Source organism: Marmota monax, unplaced genomic scaffold (genome assembly GCF_021218885.2).
Source record: "Marmota monax isolate L192 unplaced genomic scaffold, Marmota_monax_Labrador192_F-V1.1 WCK01_AAM20220418_F8-fsc00096, whole genome shotgun sequence".
Taxonomy (NCBI): domain Eukaryota; kingdom Metazoa; phylum Chordata; class Mammalia; order Rodentia; family Sciuridae; genus Marmota; species Marmota monax.
Genome location: NW_026695236.1, coordinates 3,665,808 through 3,684,566, shown reverse-complemented (window position 1 = coordinate 3,684,566; position 18,759 = coordinate 3,665,808). Strand labels below are relative to the sequence as shown.

At 40.6% G+C, this 18,759-nt stretch overlaps 1 protein-coding gene across 3 annotated transcripts in view; it reads right to left on the bottom strand.

Moving 5' to 3' along the window:
• Nucleotides 1–18,759, bottom strand: part of Me3 (malic enzyme 3) — a 198,556-nt gene that overhangs the window by 94,278 nt on the left and 85,519 nt on the right. For all 3 annotated transcript variants that reach the window (XM_046439339.2, XM_046439340.2, XM_046439342.2), the window contains 2 exons: nucleotides 12,308–12,441; nucleotides 9,325–9,474 (listed from right to left, as the gene is read on the bottom strand). In XM_046439339.2, the coding sequence (XP_046295295.1) occupies nucleotides 9,325–9,474; nucleotides 12,308–12,441 (284 nt within the window). The remainder of the gene's footprint in view (nucleotides 1–9,324; nucleotides 9,475–12,307; nucleotides 12,442–18,759) is intronic.

Here is an 18,759-nt window from a genome sequence, read left to right as displayed (position 1 = left end):
ACAGGGGCACATAGGTAACATTTGTGTTGGCTAGAGTGCACCACAGGCCACACAGGGGTCTTTTTAATGTAGAGGCCATTAAACATCCTCTCACCAACTCAAAGGAATATTGTGGGAGCTTTCAGGATCCTTGCTATGTGTCTAAAAGGCTGTGCCTGAGCAGGTGTGAAGAACCTGCGCAAATCCTGACGTTTTCCCCTGAGGCACTTTAACCAAGTACCCTGACTTTGCACTGCAGTTCACAGCTCCACTCATCTCCTCTGATTGCAAGGTTCTCTAGTCCTGAGACGGAAGCACATGGACTCTCTGTAGGTATCCATTGCTAATTTCATTCAGTATACAAATGTGTTTGCTTTTTGTTCTTGGGGAAAGAGGGGGGTTGGGGCACATTTGTGGGAATACACATGATTCAGAAATGCTGAGTTTTAACAATGTAGGACCATAGTTTCAAGATGGAAGTGGGGAAAGACCTTGGAATAGGACAGACACAGGTTTGGGTCCTGCCACTTACTAACGGCAATGGCCTTAGGCAAGTCTCTCTTCACTTCTGAACCTCTGATCTGGGACCATGACACAATCTGAATTCTTGAAACTGCTGGGGATTCAAAGATAATAAAGGCAACTTGACCACTCTATAAAAGCAAGTGGTAGTAGTTGTAGTTATAATCCAGCTCAGTGTACCATTTCTGGAGCCCAAGTTCAACTTTGCACAATTCTCAGTCCATGACAACACAGTTCATAATCTGAGAACTCTCACTTTCACCTTCACATCCAACCAGTCTGCATGCACTGCAGATTCTGTTTCTTGGCATCCTGGGTTTTCACCCTTCATTTCCCCATCTAGGTCACTAAGGCTCTTGTGAGCATGCTAGCTAATACAATAGCTTCCCTTGGGCTCTCCTCTTTAGTCTTCTGAGAATTATCATCCTCAAGAAATGCTTCCATGACAGTATCCTCCACTCAAAAGTGGCTAGCCCAATCTGAACTTCTCACTTTGCCTTACATCCAGCCTTACCTTCCCTATCCTTGTCAGTGGAGTGATCTCCTTACATACCCTGCACATGCAAAGGTCAATGCCATGGAGAGTCCTCTGTCCTGGAGATGGGTGATCACCAGAGAGAGGCTCATGAAATGGGGAGAAGACAAGGGTTTACACTTTGAAGCCTGGGAATACACTGTGATTCTACCATGTACTAGATGTATAAGTCAGGTTAACTCTCAGTGCATCAGTTTCCTCTTTATGAAAATGGGACTGATATTGCATAACACAAGAGATGTTGTGGATCTGAATGAGTAAAGCACACAGAAGAGTGCCAGTGCATTGGAAGTTCTGCATAAATAGATGTGAGCTATTGTTATATGACAGAGGCGATCCAAGAAACCCATCAGAGAGGGGGAATTGCTTTTATCTGTAGGTAACAGACACCAATTGGTTGAAAACAGGAAATTTATTTCATATTACAAGCAGTTCAGAGGTAAGTGCTCCAGAATTTGTTTATTTAGTGGCTCAACAATGTCATCAATGACTCAGACTCATCCTTGGCATTTTACTTGGCCCTAGGGTTGTTTTCCTCAGGTTCCCGGTGTCCCAGCAGATATGAGAGTTTCCAGGAAAGAAAAGGGGCTCTCTTTGGTGAGAAAAACCTTTCCCCAAAGTCTTTAGGCAGACCATTTTCCCATATTTTTGGCCAGACTTGGGTCATGTATCTACTCCTAAGTTAATCACTGGCAAGAGACAAGAGTACCAAGATAGGTAGAGGTTAATTTTGACCCACTGCTTTGTTCTGAAAGGGCCAAGACTCAAAGTATGTGGCCATTTGGAGGGAAAAAACCTAAGGGAAAAACTGGGGATGTTAAGAAGGAAGAAAAGGCAACCAGCAGTGTCCTTCCTACTCCCATTCCTGAGAGTCTATGGTTCTCGGTTTGTTCTACTCATACAGCTTGTCTACACAGTTTCTCCTACTTGGAACCCATCTAATAAATTTGTATGTACCAGGGACTGTGCTGGGCCATCTTCCCAATGTGAATCAAAATCCTTTCAAGGAATAGATCAAGAACCAACAATTAAAAAAAAAAAACCCACAACAATTCAGTGGGGACATTTCTTAACCACAGTGAATTACTTCATCAATACTCACAAAGTAAACTAGATGATCCAAACCCCACATCCCTCATTGGCTTATGTTGCTTTAAAGTTGTTCTTAGTTGGACCATAAACTCCTCAAGGCCAGGGACCACGGAATTACTTCATTATTTCATTTGGATCTTTCAGGTGCTCACGGTGGCCAAACCATAAAGATGGTGCTCAACTGATACTTGTGGAATCTAATCAGAAGTTTTGTTTTGTTTGTTTGTTTTTGCTGCTGAAGACCCAAACCAGGGCCTTGTGCATGCTGTACTATACCACTGAGCTCACTCCCACACCCAGAAGATTGTCTTTAGTTGCTCTCTCTATTAATTGTTTAAAAGTACACTATGCTCAGCACCACAGGAGATTCAGGGAAGAACAACAAGCAGTTCCTCTCCCACAAAACCTGTGATTTAGAAGAAGAGAGTGTTTAAATGTCCCAAGTTGAAGAAATCCATCTTCCACCACCCACACTCTTTCTTGTCTTTCTAGTCTTTTCACTTGTTCCCCTCCAGTAACCCTTTGAACAATGCTGATGTCACCCTACCAGAGCTTTGTTTCTGTAAAAGACAGTACTCCAGACAGGCCCCTCTCAATTTCAGATAATATCTATCCTCTCTAAATTCCATTCTCTACTGGCTTGAGAAATGCTAGTTCGAGTTTCTAAAAAAATCAAGTTCAGAAATGAAGTTTTCAATGTTATGCCAACAGGGCACCTGGGAAATTTGAAGGGATTACTATGGGTAAAATGGACTAAGAGCAGAACATCAATATAATAAGGAGCATTGTGGACTGGCCAGCTACTGATGGGGTTCATTTGGTCTGGCCTTCTGGGAAAGCACCCATTTTTGAATCACAGCTTTCAGCAAAAATGACACTTCAACAGATAAGCCCGCAAGTTCTGTACCAGTGATCCTTTACTTCTTCTGTAGTCCAGAACTTTCAAACCATTTGCACTGCTTACAGTTTCTCTGAAGAAGCCATGCTTGCTGGACTAAATTTAGTGTGAGTGGACACAACTTTCAGTGCATTTTACAGGTCAGTGGGAGATCAAGGTTATCTTTAGAAAGGTCTACTCAACCCCTGCTTGTATGTATGTATTTCCTTCTCTGAGTAAGGAAATTCTCCCCACACTTACTCTTTTGATCACTATGGCTAGGATTGGCAGGGACATAGGGGAAAAGACAGTGCCAGATTTAAAAAAAAAAAAAAAGAAACAAAAATCCATTTGTTTAAATTGCCAGGGAGATCTGCCTCTGGCTAAAGGAAGTCAAACTCAGAACATCCTGTTCTACTTAATAAAGTTTATCCCTGCTCCAGGAAAATATCATCTTTGCCTCCGTGAGGAGCTTTTCAGCAGTTGAATCCCCACCTTCATTCTCAAGTCTTCTTTACCCAAACTCATGGATGACTGGGGAATGTCCTTTGTCCTCCCCACAGAGAAAGAAGATCCTTTGGGTGCTTAATTGCTGAGTAGGTCCGTTAAGTACATACTTTTTTTGAAAGTAAATCTCAAAACTTCCTTTGAAAAGGAACAAGCCAATTCCCTCAGTGATTGAAACCCATGTGACTCAGACATAAAAATAAACGTTCCTTCTTGCTATTCCAACATGTTTCAGCAAAGTAGGGTCCAGGAACAATTTAACTTACTCCATGTGACATTCCTGTCAAATAATAGCTGAACAACCTCCTCCTGCTTTGGAGGGGCTCCTCATGCCACTTTTCTTAGATCTATTCCAGCATCCATTCCCAAGCCACAACACCAAACAACCCATAACAGACCCTGAACTCCCCTGCTGGCCTTCTGGGAAAGCACCCATTTTTGAATCAGCTCTCAGTAAAAATGACACTTCAACAGATAAGCCTGCAAGCTTTTTCTTGTCAGAAAATGAAAAGCATGTGTTTTCTTGTACTTTTGCATTTCTTTTCTCTAAAATGCCAGAAATCGTAGAGGCAAATTTATAGCCATAGTGTCCTAGTCTGCTCCAAGAATTAGAGACTATCAGGGTTGGAAGGAACCCCTGAGATCACCTAGTAAAGTCCCCTCACTTTATCCATGAGGCCCAGAAAGGGGGAAGGATTTATGGAATTTCGTACTCCTAGTTGGTGACATGAACTGGGACCAGAAACCATATCTCATAACTCTCAGCTCTTTCTACTAACGTGCAGCTGGGACTGGAGATACCTATTCTTCTGCTTCCACCATATGCTCTCTACATTCTACAACGAACTACTTTAATCTAGGGTTTCTCAAAGGGTGGTTCTTGCACCAGCAACATCAGTATCATCTGGATATTGTTAGGTATGAAGTTTCTGGGGATCTTCCAAGCCTTGCTAAATCTGTATTTTAGCAAGTACTCCATGATTTCCTGATGCTTTACTTTAATGTGTTAGCTTTATACAACCTATTAACAAGCGGATTAGGAACTAATCAGATCCAGCTGATTTCACAGGTCTTTTTCAATTTAGCTCTTCTAGATGCCCAATTTGGAGGTTAAGTTACTTCTTGAGAAAGAGGGTGTATGGTAAATTTGTGAACATGAATTAGTGTGGAAAACTGTCATGAACCAACACAACTCTGGGGAACAATCAGTCTCTGCCTCTGTCTTCCATCTCTTCTCTCTCATCTGGCCAGTTCTCTCCATAGACTCACTCCTTTACTTCCTGTTCCTTTTCTGTTCCTTCATAACTAGCATTTACCTTTGGTCCACCATAACTTGACTCTAAAGTGTAAACCACAGCATCTTCTTCTGCCTTTGTTTCCCTTCCCAACTGTAAAATTCTTTCTATGTAGCTTTTTCCATGTCTTAGTACAAGTTCCCAAAAAGGACTCCAACTGGCCAGTTCATTTTTAGAGGCAGGCTACCCAGCGACATATTTGCACAAATAGCTTACCCTTGAGTATGATGTTTGCTCCTATCTCATCAGTTGTTGGCATCAGATGGGTAGGCAGCTATTTCCATTACAAAGTGGTAATGGCACAGGAGAGCCAGGAAACTGGGGGTGCAAGTCGGGAGAGTGGTGATAGGAGCTACAGGAGGAAGCCTAGGGAAGGAGGAGGACGTGACTCCCCTGTTCTACAAATCCTGTCACTGAGACATGAGGGAAGTTGGAAATGGGACTCAATTATTTGGCTTTGCTGAGAGCCAAATAATTTGAGAGACTTTTTTTTTTTTCTGTATGTGACTATAAATGGGCTCCAGTGGATACTTAGGAAGCAGAAGCACATGATTCATTTACCAGGGTTCCTTTTGTAGGTGTGTATTTTTGTGGGTGGTGGAGGTAGAGTGGCGGAAGAGAAAAATGTTCCAAGAAAATGAGGTTCACCAGATGTATTGACCAGGAAGCAAGAAACTACAAGGAGGAGAATGTGTGCCTTAACCATACAACTTTGTGAGGATTAGGATGAGGAAGAAGAGATGAAAAAGTAACACCCTTTAAATTTATGAGGAACTTTGCAATTGATAGGGTATATGGAGGTGGAGTAACAGGACACAGGTTATTAGGGACTGACCCATGGACTTTGGACTCTGGACTCCAGCCCCATTGCTCTGTTCATCATGGTATCCTGCCCCTACCGCGTGTGTGTGTGTGTGTATGTGTGTGTATGTGCGTGTGTGTCTGTGTGTCTGTGTGTCTCCCCATGTCCCTCTTGTGTGCAGACTTACCAAACAAGGGAGTTTATAAGAAGGCAAGCCTGCAAATGTTTATGTCAGAGGCACCATGTTTACCAGAGCCAAGCAAAGCTGGCTTGCATATTCAGGAAAAACACGGGGAATTGGCTTTGAGTCAGCTATAATGTCTTAGACAAGTTAGTTTACTTTTATTCTCTATAAAGCACCTTTTAGGGTTGTTTTAGGGCTCAGATAAAATGTACATGAAGTATCTATCCTAGGGCCCACCATGATTGTTGCAAGCATTCAGTAAATGGCAATTGTTAATAATGTGTATTAACTGTTACTGCTGGGTTACTGGCCTGTATGCAGAAACCCACCTGTTTGTAGATAGCAAATTGGCTTAGGGTCAAGAGCTGCTGGCTTTGTCCAAATCCAAATATTTCTTCAGGTATTATCAACAGAGCGAGCCTCCAACTATATAAAGACATGACCCACTCCTTTCTGGACCTCTTTAACTCATTACAGTCTGTTGTCTAATTCCTCACAGGACTTTCTAATGGATTTACTAGTTAAGCACAAGTATAGATAATTTAAATTCTGAATCCCAAAACAGAAGACAGTGATATTTCAGGGGACTGAGATGCTCTCAGTGGGTTTATGGTTTACATTTTTGGGTGGGGTGTTTCAGTCAGATGCCCCATGCTGGGGATATGGGTCAGACAATTCGTGGCTACTGAACATCTATTAGGGCGAGGCCCTTGACATATTGAATCTCATGAAATCTTCACAAGAAGCCACATGAATAGGTAGCATTCCCATTTTACACATGAAGAAACTGAGGGGGCACTAGCTAATTGTAATGTCATCAGGAGCTGAGAGTCAAGGTCAAGATTTCCTGACTTCCAAGTCCAACCTCCTTTCACACCATAACCTAGCTTTGACCAAACTTTTAGTTAGGCTACTGAGTTCTTTTTGACTAGGCTAGATGGTGAGCTTCTCTTTCTGTCCTTGAAGTACCCACTTTGTGTAAGAATCTTACTAAGTTCAGCAAAAATTTCCCACCCTTAGTATTTAACCACCTTGAAAACTTATCACCCTGGCTTGCCTTCAGCAATAATCTTATCAGACAGTTTAGCCAGGAATTCCTTATTCTTGATGTTTCCTTTTAGTAATTTTAATAATTTTTCATTCACTGACTCCCATCAGGCTCACTGGTTATAGAACCTTACTTGTCCTTGTTGGAGTTGAGACCAGTCTTCTTCTTTACTTCTGTAATCACTGCACTCTGTTGCAGTCGTCCCTATACCTCTGGCCATGGCCCCCTTGAATACAGTTTGCTTCACCATCTTTAATAGGTATCTTGAAAGTCTTTTGCTATGACCCATACAAATTAGATCTCACACTGGAACTGGAAATTTAAGTTTCACAAATATGTACACTTTGAAATCTAAGAAGATGAAGAAGGTGAAGACAATGCTGGTCAAGAGGAGGTGGCCTGGGGAGGAAGAGTATTCACTGACACTGGATACCATGTAGTTTCCTCTCCATACCCATCTTCTGGGTTGAATTCTGTCCTGGCCTCTGTCAGAGCTAGCTTTCATTATTTCTAAGTCACATGCTGTTGACCTTCAGAGGGCATTCCTGCAAGCCAGGCCCATAAAGGCACATGGAGAGAATGTGCCAGGAGAGAGGAGTATAAGACAGGGAGGGCCAACAGAGTCCAGAAGCTTCTCCTGTATCTAGTTGCCTAGGACCCTCAGGTGCCCCTGAGATACTCTGGCATCTTCTTCCTGGTTATGAGGTGATGCAGAGCCCAAGTGTGTCGGAGACTCAATTTTAGAATCAGCTGGACTTAATTAGCTTTGGTGGGGGGCCAGGCCCTTTCACAGAGGATTCCATTGTTCCCAGGAACCTGGCAGGAATGTTTATCATTTCAGAAACCGAGAAGTCCTGGCTCTCTTCCTCTTGGCCTCAGGGCTGTCCTCCCTTCAGATGCTAATCCATAAAGCCATTCTAAGCCAGGCCTCAGATGAAGCTCAGGGCTGGGGTGGAGCCAAATGCTCATTTTCCCCAGGAACAAGGCAGGTGTGAAATCAACACCTGGAAAGCAGCCAATGGAAACCTAGAGTAACAGCTCAGAAAGGCAAATGTCAAATGACTTAATTGGGTAATCATCTGAAGAAGGGTTTGTGCATAACACATGTGGGAAGTCTGCACCAAGAGGGGAGGGACTAATCCAAGAAGATGGTTCAGTCTGCCGGAGCTGGCCTCAGGCTCACCCAGCTGCATGCTCTAGGACTGGCTGAATCAATTCCTCCCAGGAAGGCTTTGGAAATGGTACCTGGTAATCCCTACCTTAGACTCCTGGATGGTCAAATATACATGGAGCTCAATGGCGCCCACCCTGAATGCCCACCAAATGTGCACAGACCTGAACCATGGGACAGAATACTGTGATTCCAACAGCATGGTTGAGTCCTGGCTTTGAGAGTTATAAGCTGTGTGACTTTGAGCAACTTACTTCTCTGTCTTCTGCTTCCTCATCTGTAAATAGAATGATGAAAGTGCCTACCTACAGGGGGACTGAGATAATTAAGTAAGATATGTAAAGATTTTAGGATTATAGTTGGCCTTTGCAGTTATGATTTTCTCCTGGTTCCGGTTCATTTATAAGCTCCCTGCTTGGTCAGTTTCATACTCATTTCCTATGCTGTGCTTCTAGCTTCTGCAATACACTGTCTACCTCTACCAAAGGATAACTTGGTTCTCTGGGAGCAAGTGATTGGCAGAGGCCTGTTTCTACCTGCATGGAACCCCTCACTGCTGCCACACCAATGTCTGTGGTTGACCTTTTGGAGGACCTTGAGTGAAGCTTGAACCAGTATGAAGCAGTCCCCTATTAGTCCAACCCCCTTGATAGTGTGAAGGAGACAAAGGACTCTCTCTTTTGGGCAGAATCCCTTGTCAATTCTACCCAGTTCCTCTACTCTCCTGTTTCACCACTACAGAGTCCCAGAGCCCATGCATTCTAGTCAGAATCTGTGGGTATGCTTGGATCACTGTAGACAAATGCTTTTTTGTCTCAATTCTTTGCATTCACTTTTCATGACAGCACAAATTTAAAAAGCTGTCATAGACCCATGATTATCTGCTCCCCATAGAACACATCAACTGTAAACCCTGATTTAGAAATCCCATATAAATGTAAATTACACATCTATACATGGTACATTGTATGTTTACATACCCTAACACAGGCTAATAATATTCTCTGGTAATATTCCATTACATATAACACTAATAACCACTGATCATTAGTGCTAGAACTGTGTATTTCTATATCAGGCACTTGGCACTGAGGGCTCTTTGGAAAATCTTCCCACTTTTCCTATTAAAAAATTATATATATGTGTGTATATATATATAAATGAACTCAACAAGACACAAAGACAAAAAAGTGACATCTTTAGAAAACCATCCCCAAATTCTTTAACTCTGGAAGGAAATGCAATGCCAATATTTTTGCCTAATAACATGTCATTATTGCCCTCTGTGGAATGACCCCTGAGATCCGCTCACCGTGGCCGGCGGAAGGTCAGGCCATAGTGCTGACAGGCCAGCCCCACGGTAGGTGTGTACACGATTGGCATGAACTTCTCCACGTCAGACGTCAGCACTCGGTAGAACAACTTCTCATTCCGGTCTTGGAGCGTCATGAGAATGATGTACCTTGGAAAGGGAGAGAAGTAGCAAGTTGAGCTCAGGATTACCGAAGGCCCTTGATGCTGCTGCTATGGAAAGGCTGAGGCCACTTGGGTTGGTGTGAAGCCAGGGTTCGGGTCTGGCTCAGCTGCAGTGGGACAATCAGGGACAAATTGTCTGTCTCCCTTAAGCCTGGGAACTGACCTCTAAGAAATGTGGAGAATATGAGCTTCCTTCAGTTTTTTAACACTACACGCAGTGTAGGTACTGTCCAAAATAGGTTACAGTAAAGCTTCCAGTGACTTGTGAGATCGGTACTATAATTCATGTTATTTTAGAGATAAAGAGACTAATGGCAGAGAAATTAACTTACCCAAGATTTCATGGAAGAGTAGGGATTTGAACCAAAGCAGTCTGATACCAGAGTATGTGCCCTCAAACAACGTGTGAGATAGTGATATTACTATATGGACATTGATGAATGAAAATAGAACAAAAGTACTCTGGAGGTCAAGTAGGCCCAGTAAAGTACCAGGCAGGAGTGCCATACAAACTGTCCTTTCCTACCACCTATGGCTATTTTCTGTCACGAGCAGAGTGCACACACAGCTCAGTAGCAAGTCATCTCAAGAGGTATAATATGAAAATAATCTTTCTTTTACCTGTTCCCAGAAGCCTGAAATCACCAAGCTAGAAAAAGAGCCTTTCACCCATACTCCTAAAAATGCAAAAACCCCTGGGAGAGAAAACTCAGGGGTTGAGGTTCACATTGAGGTCTGCTGAATCAGTCTTTCTGGACAACCACTTGGGAGAGAGGGTGGGGGCACTGGAGGCCCTTGCATGGAGTGGGCTGAGGGAGATGCCCTGGTAGGGGAAGAGACCTGGGCTATAGGGGAATGAACCCTGGACATGGCATTGGCACTCTGTGTTTGACTTCTAGCTCTGCCACTTACTAGCTGTGTGACTTTGAGGAAGTCTTGTGACTTCCTGGAGCCTCAGCACCTTCTTCTGCATGAAAGACACTGAACTCTCCATTCTGGACAATGTTTTTAGGAAGGGAAGACTTACAGTAGGGATGGCCAATATCTCAACTCATTGCCAGTGTAGAGGATTCCCATACCCAGTAGCCATCTAGGCACATCTCTTCTTAATTCTACATTCTGCTCCACTCTCTCCCAAAGACAGCCAGTTATTAAACATTTACCAACCCACACTGTCCTTACCCAAAGGAAGCTGGAAAGCTTTCTTGGCATTTCTTGAAGTACCTGCTGAAATGAGGGAGTCCTGGGAATGAGTGGATCAAATAGTTAGCATAGCATTCAGAGTGAGCTCTCTAGTGCTCGCAGGGGTGGGCACTCTCATTTCTCCTTGAGCCTCCAGTGCCTTCCTGGCAAATGAGTGAGACCTATCTAGCTGGAAAGAACCATGGAGGGAAGGACTTGGGGAGTTTAATTTTTAAAGTTCAATATCTTTAATAAAGAAAATCTCACTTTGGACTTATTTTAATTTTTATGAATTTAACAGAAGAGGGGGAGGCTCAGATTGTTCAAAGTTGGGGTATGTTTCATGTTATTAGTTGAATTTGTTATATAATTTTTGGTTTTCTTTTCCAAGTGACATGGCTTCTGAGTGGAATGATCAAGAAGGAGAGAATATTTGACCTGGGTTGCAGTAGGGCCTTAGAGTTAATATGAGTAAAATCCTTAGAATCTAGTACTTTGGGTGTGGGGGTGAGCTGAGGCTTGCTTGTTCACTACCTCTCAGAAGCTATGGTTGATATGTGGAAAACATAGGGGGATAGGTGTAGGATGACTGTGAGGTGCTGCTGACCTCTCCTCTTGAGGGCGGCAATACCATCTGATCCAAAGTCTTGGTCATTTAGCTCTAAGGACATAGAGGGAAATTTTTTCTTCTTCCAACATTTCTTCTAGATCCCATACAATGTGACACATGCATTTAACAAACTCTCACACAGTAGTTACTATGTGTCAGGCACTACCCCAAGCACTTCACAAAGACTAACACATTTTAGCTTCATTTAAGCCCTATGAGTTAGGTACCTTTGACATATTCATTGTATAGATGGAGAATGACCCAGAGAGGTGAGGTAACTTGTTATTAAGCAGTGAAATGTGGATTTGAACTCAGTTTAGAACTACAGTCTAGTTTTATAGCCATTAGGTTCTGCTGTTCTTAGTTGGGGCATAACAGAGAAGTTAAAAGTATAGACTCTGGATTCAGTCATCTGTGTACAAATCCTGGCTGTGCCAATTTGTAGCCACGTGACCTGAGAGGTGATACTTTCTTTAGTAAAACTGCTAAACTGACCCAGGGTCTCCCACATGGGGTCTGTGTGTCCACCTGTCTACTGATGAAGATTCAGAGAGGAGGCAGGGTTAGTGACTGCTGCCTATCTAACTGCCAACACAGGACAAGGTGTCCCTGTCCATCTGCCTTATCCCCCACCACATTCCCTTTATTCCAGGAATGATACTGCAAGTACCACTTCCTAACATGCCTCTTTATACATCTTCACCTCATTTCTTCCTTCTCAGTGAAATGCCCTTACTGAACGCCATTGCTGTTTGCTGAAGTCTTTGTGCTTCTTGGCTGACTGGTATCCTGCCTTCCCAAAAGACCTCCCAGGTACCACTAGTTGAGTTTATATTCTCTTCTCTGTGCTCCAAGAACATGTTGGCTATGACTCTGTCATTACAATTCTCTCTCGGGGACATCATCACTCTAATGACAGGCTGGATCTGGGGTCTCTCAGAGTTCTCAGACGTTCCCTAGCTGGAGAATATGCAAACAGCAGCTCAGCCCAATAATCAGATAGAGGGGACAGACTCCAGGCACTCACTTGTCCAGGTCACTCTGCTGCTTCTCGTAGTATCTCATGATCCGGAGGAGCTGGACGTCCTGGCTCAGGAAGCAGGGGGGAATCAGGCCATGGATTCCTAGCTGCAGCCTTTCTTCAAGTGTAAAGGCCATCCCCTGGGAAGAAACACACACATAGATAAATGGGTGTGCAGGAAGCCGAGAACAGAGAGTCTAAAGTCAATGAGATTTAGTAGAAAGGGCCCCGTACTCAAATTGTACCTCTGCCCTTGAAGTAGGGGGCGATCTTGTACCAGTTACTTTGAGGTTTCCTCACTAGACAAATGACAAAAATATCTACATCATCAGGTTTTTGTTTTGTTTAAAATTTGCTTTTTAGAAGTTTTAGATTTACAGAAAAACTGGGAAGATGGAACGGAGTTTCCATATGCCCTCCTTACCCAGTTTTCCAATTACTAACTTCTTAACATTTGTGTGATACATTCATTAGAATCAACAAACCAATAGTGACCCATTATTATAACTAAAGCCCATAGTTTATTCCTTAGTTTTTACCTAATGTTGTCTTTGTTTTATTTATTTATATTTTGTTGTTCTAGGATCTCACCCAAGAAACCACACTGCTTTTAGTTATCACCTTTTCTTTGTCTCTGACATTATCTCAGATTTTCCTTATTTTTGGTGACCTTGATAGTTTAGAGGAACACTGGTCAGGGTTTTGTACAATGCCCCTGTATGGGAATTTGTCTTATGATTTTCTCATGATTACAATGGAGATGTGGGTTTTTCAGGGGAAGATCACAGAGGTAAAGTGCCATATTTGTGACATCAGGTCAAGGGCACACACAATAAACATGATGTATCACTGTTGATTTGAGTCTTCACCAGCTGACCACGTTAGTGCTTTGTCAGATTTCTCTACTGAAAGGTTACCACTGTTTTGGGATTATGCTGCAAAGGAAATTTGTCTCTGTCACCGTTTATTTATATTAGAATAGACTCATGAGTATTTATTTTATACTTTGGGTTATAATTCAATACTGCTTTATTTATTTTGATGCTTAGACTGTTTCAGCTTGGGCCAATGGGAAGCTTTTCAGTTGGCTTCTGTGTCCCTTTGACATTTCCCATAATGTAGTTTTTTTTTTTTTTTTTGAATGAGTCCTTACTTTCAGGCACTAAAAGATGCTCCAGATTCATCTGATGTATTGCCTGGACTTGTCCTAGTTTCATTTTTTCAAGAAGCCCTGATTCTTCTTGTGGCATGGTATTGGTAACCCAAATCTTGGCATTGCATTTAGCACTATGCTCCTTACTCTGGGTTTCATTTTCTTTTCCCTCTTGACAGAGAGAACAAGGTGATATACTTGTGTCTGTTCAAACCTGGGCATAAACACATATCTGTAGATGTTTTTGTATTCGACTATTTGAACCTACAATAAGTTTCAATCAGTTCATACTAATGTCTCCAACTCCAATCCATGAGCACATGGCTCCAATCTGGCCTGATCTGTAAATTGTCAATCCAACAGCAAGAAGCCTGACTCCCAACATCTGCCATCTGTTTAATCAATTGCTCAGTTCCAGTATACACACCAGGATAGTGTCAAAACTGTTAACTGTGCCACCATGGAAGCAACTTTGTAAACTGGAGGACTTAGGCACAGTTTTTTTTTGCTGTCAGTCTTACAAACCCCACTGTTTCCCAAGTTACTTTTTCCTTCCAACCACTTCACTGAGATTGTCATGTACATTTATAACACAGGCATGACAATTTTCTTGTCATATAGTCTGTATACATTCCTTGGATCCCCCAACCTATTAAAAGATTTTTTAAAAACAAATACATTAAGGCACTGTGCTGTAAAATTGTGTGGTTTCTGATAAATATATAGTTTGTGCATCCACCACTAGAGTATCATGCAAAATCATTTTAGTGCACAAAAATCCCATAGGCTGTACTTATTGTTCCTTCTTTCCTCCCCTAAATCTCTGGCAACTACTGATCTTTTCTATATGTACAGTTTTGTCCTTTTAAAAATGTCATATAATTAGAATAATAGAATATGTAGCTTTTTCAGACTTGCTTCTTTCACTTGGAAATAGGCACTCAATGTTCATTCATGTATTTTCATGACTTGACAACTCATTTCTATTTTTAATCACTGAATAATATTCCATTTTATGTTTGTACCATATTTGTTTCTCCATTTACCTCATTGAAGGACATCTTGGTTGTTTCCAGTTTGGGGTGATTACAGATAATGCTGTTATAAATATTCTGTGCATGTTTTTGTGTGGTCATAGTTTGAAATCAATTGGGTAGGATTGTGATTGCTAGATCATAAGGTAAGGTGATGTTTTTAGCTTTATATGAAACTCTTTTCTAAGGTAATGTTCACCATTTTTCATTTCTACCAGCAGTGAAAGAATTTTGACTGCTCCACATCTTCTCCAGGAATTGATATTGTCATTTTGCTTTGTAAAAATTTTAGTCATTCTGATAGGTAGGTAGTGATATGTCATTATTGCTTCAATTTTCAATTCCATATCAACATATGATATTGAGCATCATTTCACATGCTTACTTCCTATCTATATTTTTTTGGTGAGATAACTGTTCAGTTATTTTGTTCATTTTAAAATGTGTTTTTTTCTATGTAGTTGAATTTTCATATCACCCCAAACTACGGTTTTCATACAATCATTATTCAGATTCTTATGGTCTTTTTTTTGCAGAATAGAAAAGCTGATCCTGAAATTCATACAGAAGAGTAAGCAGCCCTAAATAGCCAACACAAGTTTTAAAGAGATCTTGAAACTTACTACAAAGCCAAAGTAATCAAAACAGTGTGTATTGATTTGAAAACAGACATACAGATCAATGGTAAATTGATTTTTGACAAGGATATCAAGTCCATTCAGTGAGGCAAGAAGAGACTTTTTAAGACATGGTGCAGAGACCACTGAATTTTCATGTACAATGGAATAAAATTGAAGCCCAACTTGCTTTTTACACAGATATTAACTAAAAACGGGCAATGACAGAAATAGAAGATTGAAAACCAAAACTCTTAGAAAAACCACAAGCATAGATCTTCATGAACTTAGATTTAGTAATCGATTCTTAGATATAACACCAAAAGCACTAGCAACAAAGACAAATTAGATAAATTTGGTGTCAAAATGAAAAACTTCTGTGCACCAAAGGACACCATCAAGAAAGTAAACAGACAATACAAAGAATGGGAAAAATATTTGAAAATTGTAAATCTGATAGTGTTTTAACATCGGGAATATATAAGAACTAATATATAACACAACAGAAAGAAATACAACCCAATCCAACATGAGTAAATCTTAAATAGACATTTCTCTAAACAAAATATACAAATGGCCAATAGCATATGAAAAAATGTTCAACATTATTAGTAGGGAAATACAAATCAAAATGACAATGAGATATCATTTTACATTTTATTTTTTGTTGTTCTAGGATCTCACCCAGGAAATCACACTACTTTTAGTTATCACCTTTTCTTAGTCTCGGACAGTATCTCAGATTTTCCTTATTTTTGATGACCTTGATAGTTTAGAGGAACACTGGTCCTACTAGGTTGGCTATGATTTAAACACACACCCACCCACACACCCACACACACACACACACACACACAACCAGCTAACAAGTGTTGGTGAAGATGTGGAGAAATTGAAAACCTCATATGTTGCTAGTAGGAATGAAAACTGTTACAGTCTCTATAGAAAATAATTTGTTTGTGCTTCAGAAAGATAGACATAGAACTAGTATAAACCCATCAATTCCACTCCTCAATATATACCCAAGGAGTGGAAGCAGGGACTTGAACAGATACATGTATGCCAATGAGCACTGCAACATTATTCACACCAAAAGCACTAGCAACAAAGCCAAAGGGTGGAATTGACCCAGTGTCTATTGACAAATGAATGGATGAACAAAATGTATAAGCATGCACTAAAAATTTATTCAGCCACAAAAAAGAATAAAATTCTGATACATGTTACTACATGGATGAACATTGAATGTTTTATGCTAAATGAAATAAGCAAGACACAAAAGACAAATACTGTATAATTCCACTTACATGAGATAGCTACACTAAGAAAATTCATAGAAAAGTAAATAAGAGGTTACCAGGAACTTAAGGGAGAGGGAATAAAAAGTTATTGCTTAATAGTTACAGAGTATCTGTTTAAGGTAAGAAAAAGCTTTGGATGGATGGTGTTTATAGCTATACAACATTGTGAATGTATGTAGCAATATTTGATTATACTTAAAAATGATTAAAATTGCAAATTTTGTTTTATATATTTTAACAAAACTTTGAAAAGTTGATAATGTAATTTACTCTAAACTATTGAATTATACAACCTGAAATGGGAGAATTATATGGTACATACATTATATCTCAATAAATTCTTTCATTTAAAAGAGTTCTTTGCACATTTTGGATAGAAGCTTTTTTTTATAGTTTCTATTTTTAAATTTTTATTGTTTGTTGTTCAAAACATTACATAGTTCTTGACATATCATATTTCACACTTTGATTCAAGTGGGTTATGAACTCCCATTTTTACCCCGTATACAGATTGCAGAATCACATCAGTTACACATCCACTGATTCACTGATTTACATATTGCCATACTAGTGTCTGTTGTATTCTGCTGCCTTTCCTATCCTCTACTATCCCCCCTTCCCTCCCCTCCCCTCACATCTTCTCTCTCTACCCCATCAACTGTAATTCATTTCTCCTCCTTGTTTTTTTTTCCCTTTCCCCTCACTTCCTATTGTATGTAATTTTGTATAATGATGAGGGTCTCCTTCCATTTCCATGCAATTTCCCTTCTCTCTCCCTTTCCCTCCCACCTCTCATCCCTGTTTAATGTTAATCTTCTTCTCATGCTCTTCCTCCCTACTCTGTTCTTAGTTACTCTCCTTATATCAAAGAAGACATTTGGCATTTGTTTTTTAGGGATTGGCTAGCTTCACTTAGCATAATCTGCTCTAATGCCATCCATTTCCCTGCAAATTCTATGATTTTGTCATTTTTTAATGCAGAGTAATACTCCATTGTGTATAAATGCCACATTTTTTTAATCCATTCGTCTATTGAAGGGCATCTAGGTTGGTTCCACAGTCTTGCTATTGTGAATTGTGCTGCTATGAACATTGATGTAGCAGTGTCCCTGTAGTATGCTCTTTTTAGGTCTTTAGGGAATAGACGGAGAAGGGGAATAGCTGGGTCAAATGGTGGTTCCATTCCCAGCTTTCCAAGAAATCTCCATACTGCTTTCCAGATTGGCTGCACCAATTTGCAGTCCCACCAGCAATGTACAAGTGTACCCTTTTCCCCACATCCTCGCCAGCACTTGTTGTTGTTTGACTTCATAATGGCTGCCAATCTTACTGGACTGAGATGGTATCTTAGGGTGGTTTTGATTTGCATTTCTCTGACTGCTAGAGATGGTGAGCATTTTTTCATGTACTTGTTGATTGATTGTATGTCCTCCTCTGAGAAATGTCTGTTCAGGTCCTTGGCCCATTTGTTGATTGGGTTATTTATTATCTTATTGTCTAATTTTTTGAGTTCTTTGTATACTCTGGATATTAGGGCTCTAACTGAAGTGTGAGGAGTAAAGATTTGTTCCCAGGGTGTAGGCTCTCTATTTACCTCTCTTATTGTTTCTTTTGCTGAGAAAAAACTTTTTAGTTTGAGTAAGTCCCATTTGTTGATTCTAGTTATTAACTCTTGTGCTATGGGTGTCCTATTGAGGAATTTGGAGCCCGACCCCACAGTATGTAGATCGTAGCCAACTTTTTCTTCTATCAGACGCAGAGTCTCTGATATCAAGCTCCTTGATCCATTTTGAGTTAACTTTTGTGCATGGCGAGAGGAGGGGATTCAGTTTCATTTTGTTGCATATGGATTTCCAGTTTTCCCAGCACCATTTGTTGAAGATGCTATCCTTCCTCCATTGCATGCTTTTAGCCCCTTTATCAAATATAAGATAGTTGTAATTTTGTGGATTGGTTTCTGTGTCCTCTATTCTGTACCATTGGTCCACCCGCCTGTTTTGGTACCAGTACCATGCTGTTTTTGTTACTATTGATCTGTAGTATAGTTTGAAGTCTGGTATGGCTATACCGCCTGATTCACACTTCCTGCTTAGAGTTGTTTTTGCTATTCTGGGTCTTTTATTTTTCCATATGAATTTCATGATTGCTTTATCTATTTCTACCCATCCGGTCCTGGGCTTTTCTTAGTTGGTAGTCTTTTGATGGCTTCTTCTATTTCCTCGATTGATATTGGTCTGTTTAGGTTGTCTATATCCTCCTGACTCAATCTGAAGAAATTTATCGATGCCTTCACTATATTCTATTTTATTGGAGTATAAGGATTCAAAATAATTTCTAATTATCTTCTGTATTT